The sequence below is a fragment of the Arachis ipaensis genome, chromosome B10, assembly GCF_000816755.2.
Source record: "Arachis ipaensis cultivar K30076 chromosome B10, Araip1.1, whole genome shotgun sequence".
NCBI lineage: Eukaryota > Viridiplantae > Streptophyta > Magnoliopsida > Fabales > Fabaceae > Arachis > Arachis ipaensis.
Genome location: NC_029794.2, coordinates 8,594,886 through 8,596,331, shown reverse-complemented (window position 1 = coordinate 8,596,331; position 1,446 = coordinate 8,594,886). Strand labels below are relative to the sequence as shown.

Below are 1,446 nucleotides of genomic sequence, written 5' to 3'. Positions count from 1 at the left end.
ATTCGATTTATATAAAAATATTTAGGTCATGTAAATAATTATGATTTAAAATATTTATTATAATTTTAAACTCTATTTATTTTATCTAGGTGAATTACCCCCAAAAAATTTTATTATTCAAATAGACCAATTGACATTTAGATTTGAATATTAACTACCATAGTCTGACTAAAGCATGAAGATATAAAACTTGGTTTAGTTTAGGATACAATTAATTGAAATTTGTTGCATTGTATATATAAATATTTCAAACAAAGGCACTTAATTGGAATTAGTATATCAAATTAATTAGGTCTCATCACAGTAATTAACCATCAAGCTTGAAATAAAATAATCTGGCCATCAAATTTGCATTCAGATAATCAAAGACAACCATCAATCCATTCATCCATCATCATCAGATCAGTAGTACATATATCTGGATCTGAAATGCAAATTGAACTGTTTCTTTATCTATGAATACATGCATAGATATTTTTAATTTGATAGATAACAGAAGAGTTCATGGATTATTGGAGGGTTGTTGGTTGAAGGAGTTGTTTCTAGCAGTTGCCAAAACGGTTTTGTCAGCCACTATGAAGTATGCTGCTCCAGCCACGGTTGAGATTATCAAAGCTTGAGCAGTGTGATTCAGATTTGCTTTTGCCCATGGCACCATCCTTACACTAGCCAGCTACAATTAATGCAAATAATGTATTTGCATCAATCTTATTATAGTATATAATTAAATCTTAATTATTATTTGATGGAATAATCATAATACTTAATACTTACTGTTGGAATGGCAGTGGCAATGCCGGCAACAACAGCTGCCTTAGCTCCAGCCATCACTCCCTCTGTTTATAAATCATGAACAAACCAAATAATTATAAAAATTAATTAATTAATACAAGATTATTATTATTATTACTACATGCATGGAAAACTATTGATAACACAAGATAAGTGTGAAGAATAATTTAATTACCACGAGAACAACGCTTTGCCATGGCTAGCTTCTGATCCAGAGAAGCCAAGCTGGTCCTCTCAAGAGGATAATTCGCAGTAACATTTCCCTTTGCCATATTCAGATATTATATCTTACTTTGATTCAACAAAAAATTTATAATATTAATGGAAGAATAATACAAGTTCAATTTTAGTAATTAAGCAGAGCAATACAATATATATAACTCAATAGCTTTAATTTGAGTGAAGAGAGGGTTAAGTTGCTGCCATATTTATAACTCCAGAAATGTTTGGTAACAAAAGAAAATCAGTCAAAAACAGTCATAACTTGTCTTATTTAGTATTCATTAATTGTTATGATAATTAATTAATGTTAAATAAAGCAAGTTTTAGCTGTTTTTTTTTTGTCTACTTAACATTACACTCAGCTGCTTCGAAACCATCATATACTAATATATTTCTTGTTTTAATAAATAATACATTGAAAAATCATTTTCA

The 1,446-nt window shown here is 28.8% G+C and overlaps 1 protein-coding gene across 1 annotated transcript; it reads right to left on the bottom strand.

The window, feature by feature from the left end:
* Nucleotides 321-1,213, bottom strand: LOC107621998 (early nodulin-93). The gene is made up of 3 exons (XM_016323942.2): nt 968-1,213; nt 775-836; nt 321-673 (listed from the first exon to the last, which is right to left on the bottom strand). The coding sequence occupies exons 1-3, from the start codon at nt 1,062-1,064 to the stop codon at nt 503-505; spliced, it is 330 nt and encodes a 109-aa protein (XP_016179428.1). The 5' UTR covers nt 1,065-1,213; the 3' UTR covers nt 321-502.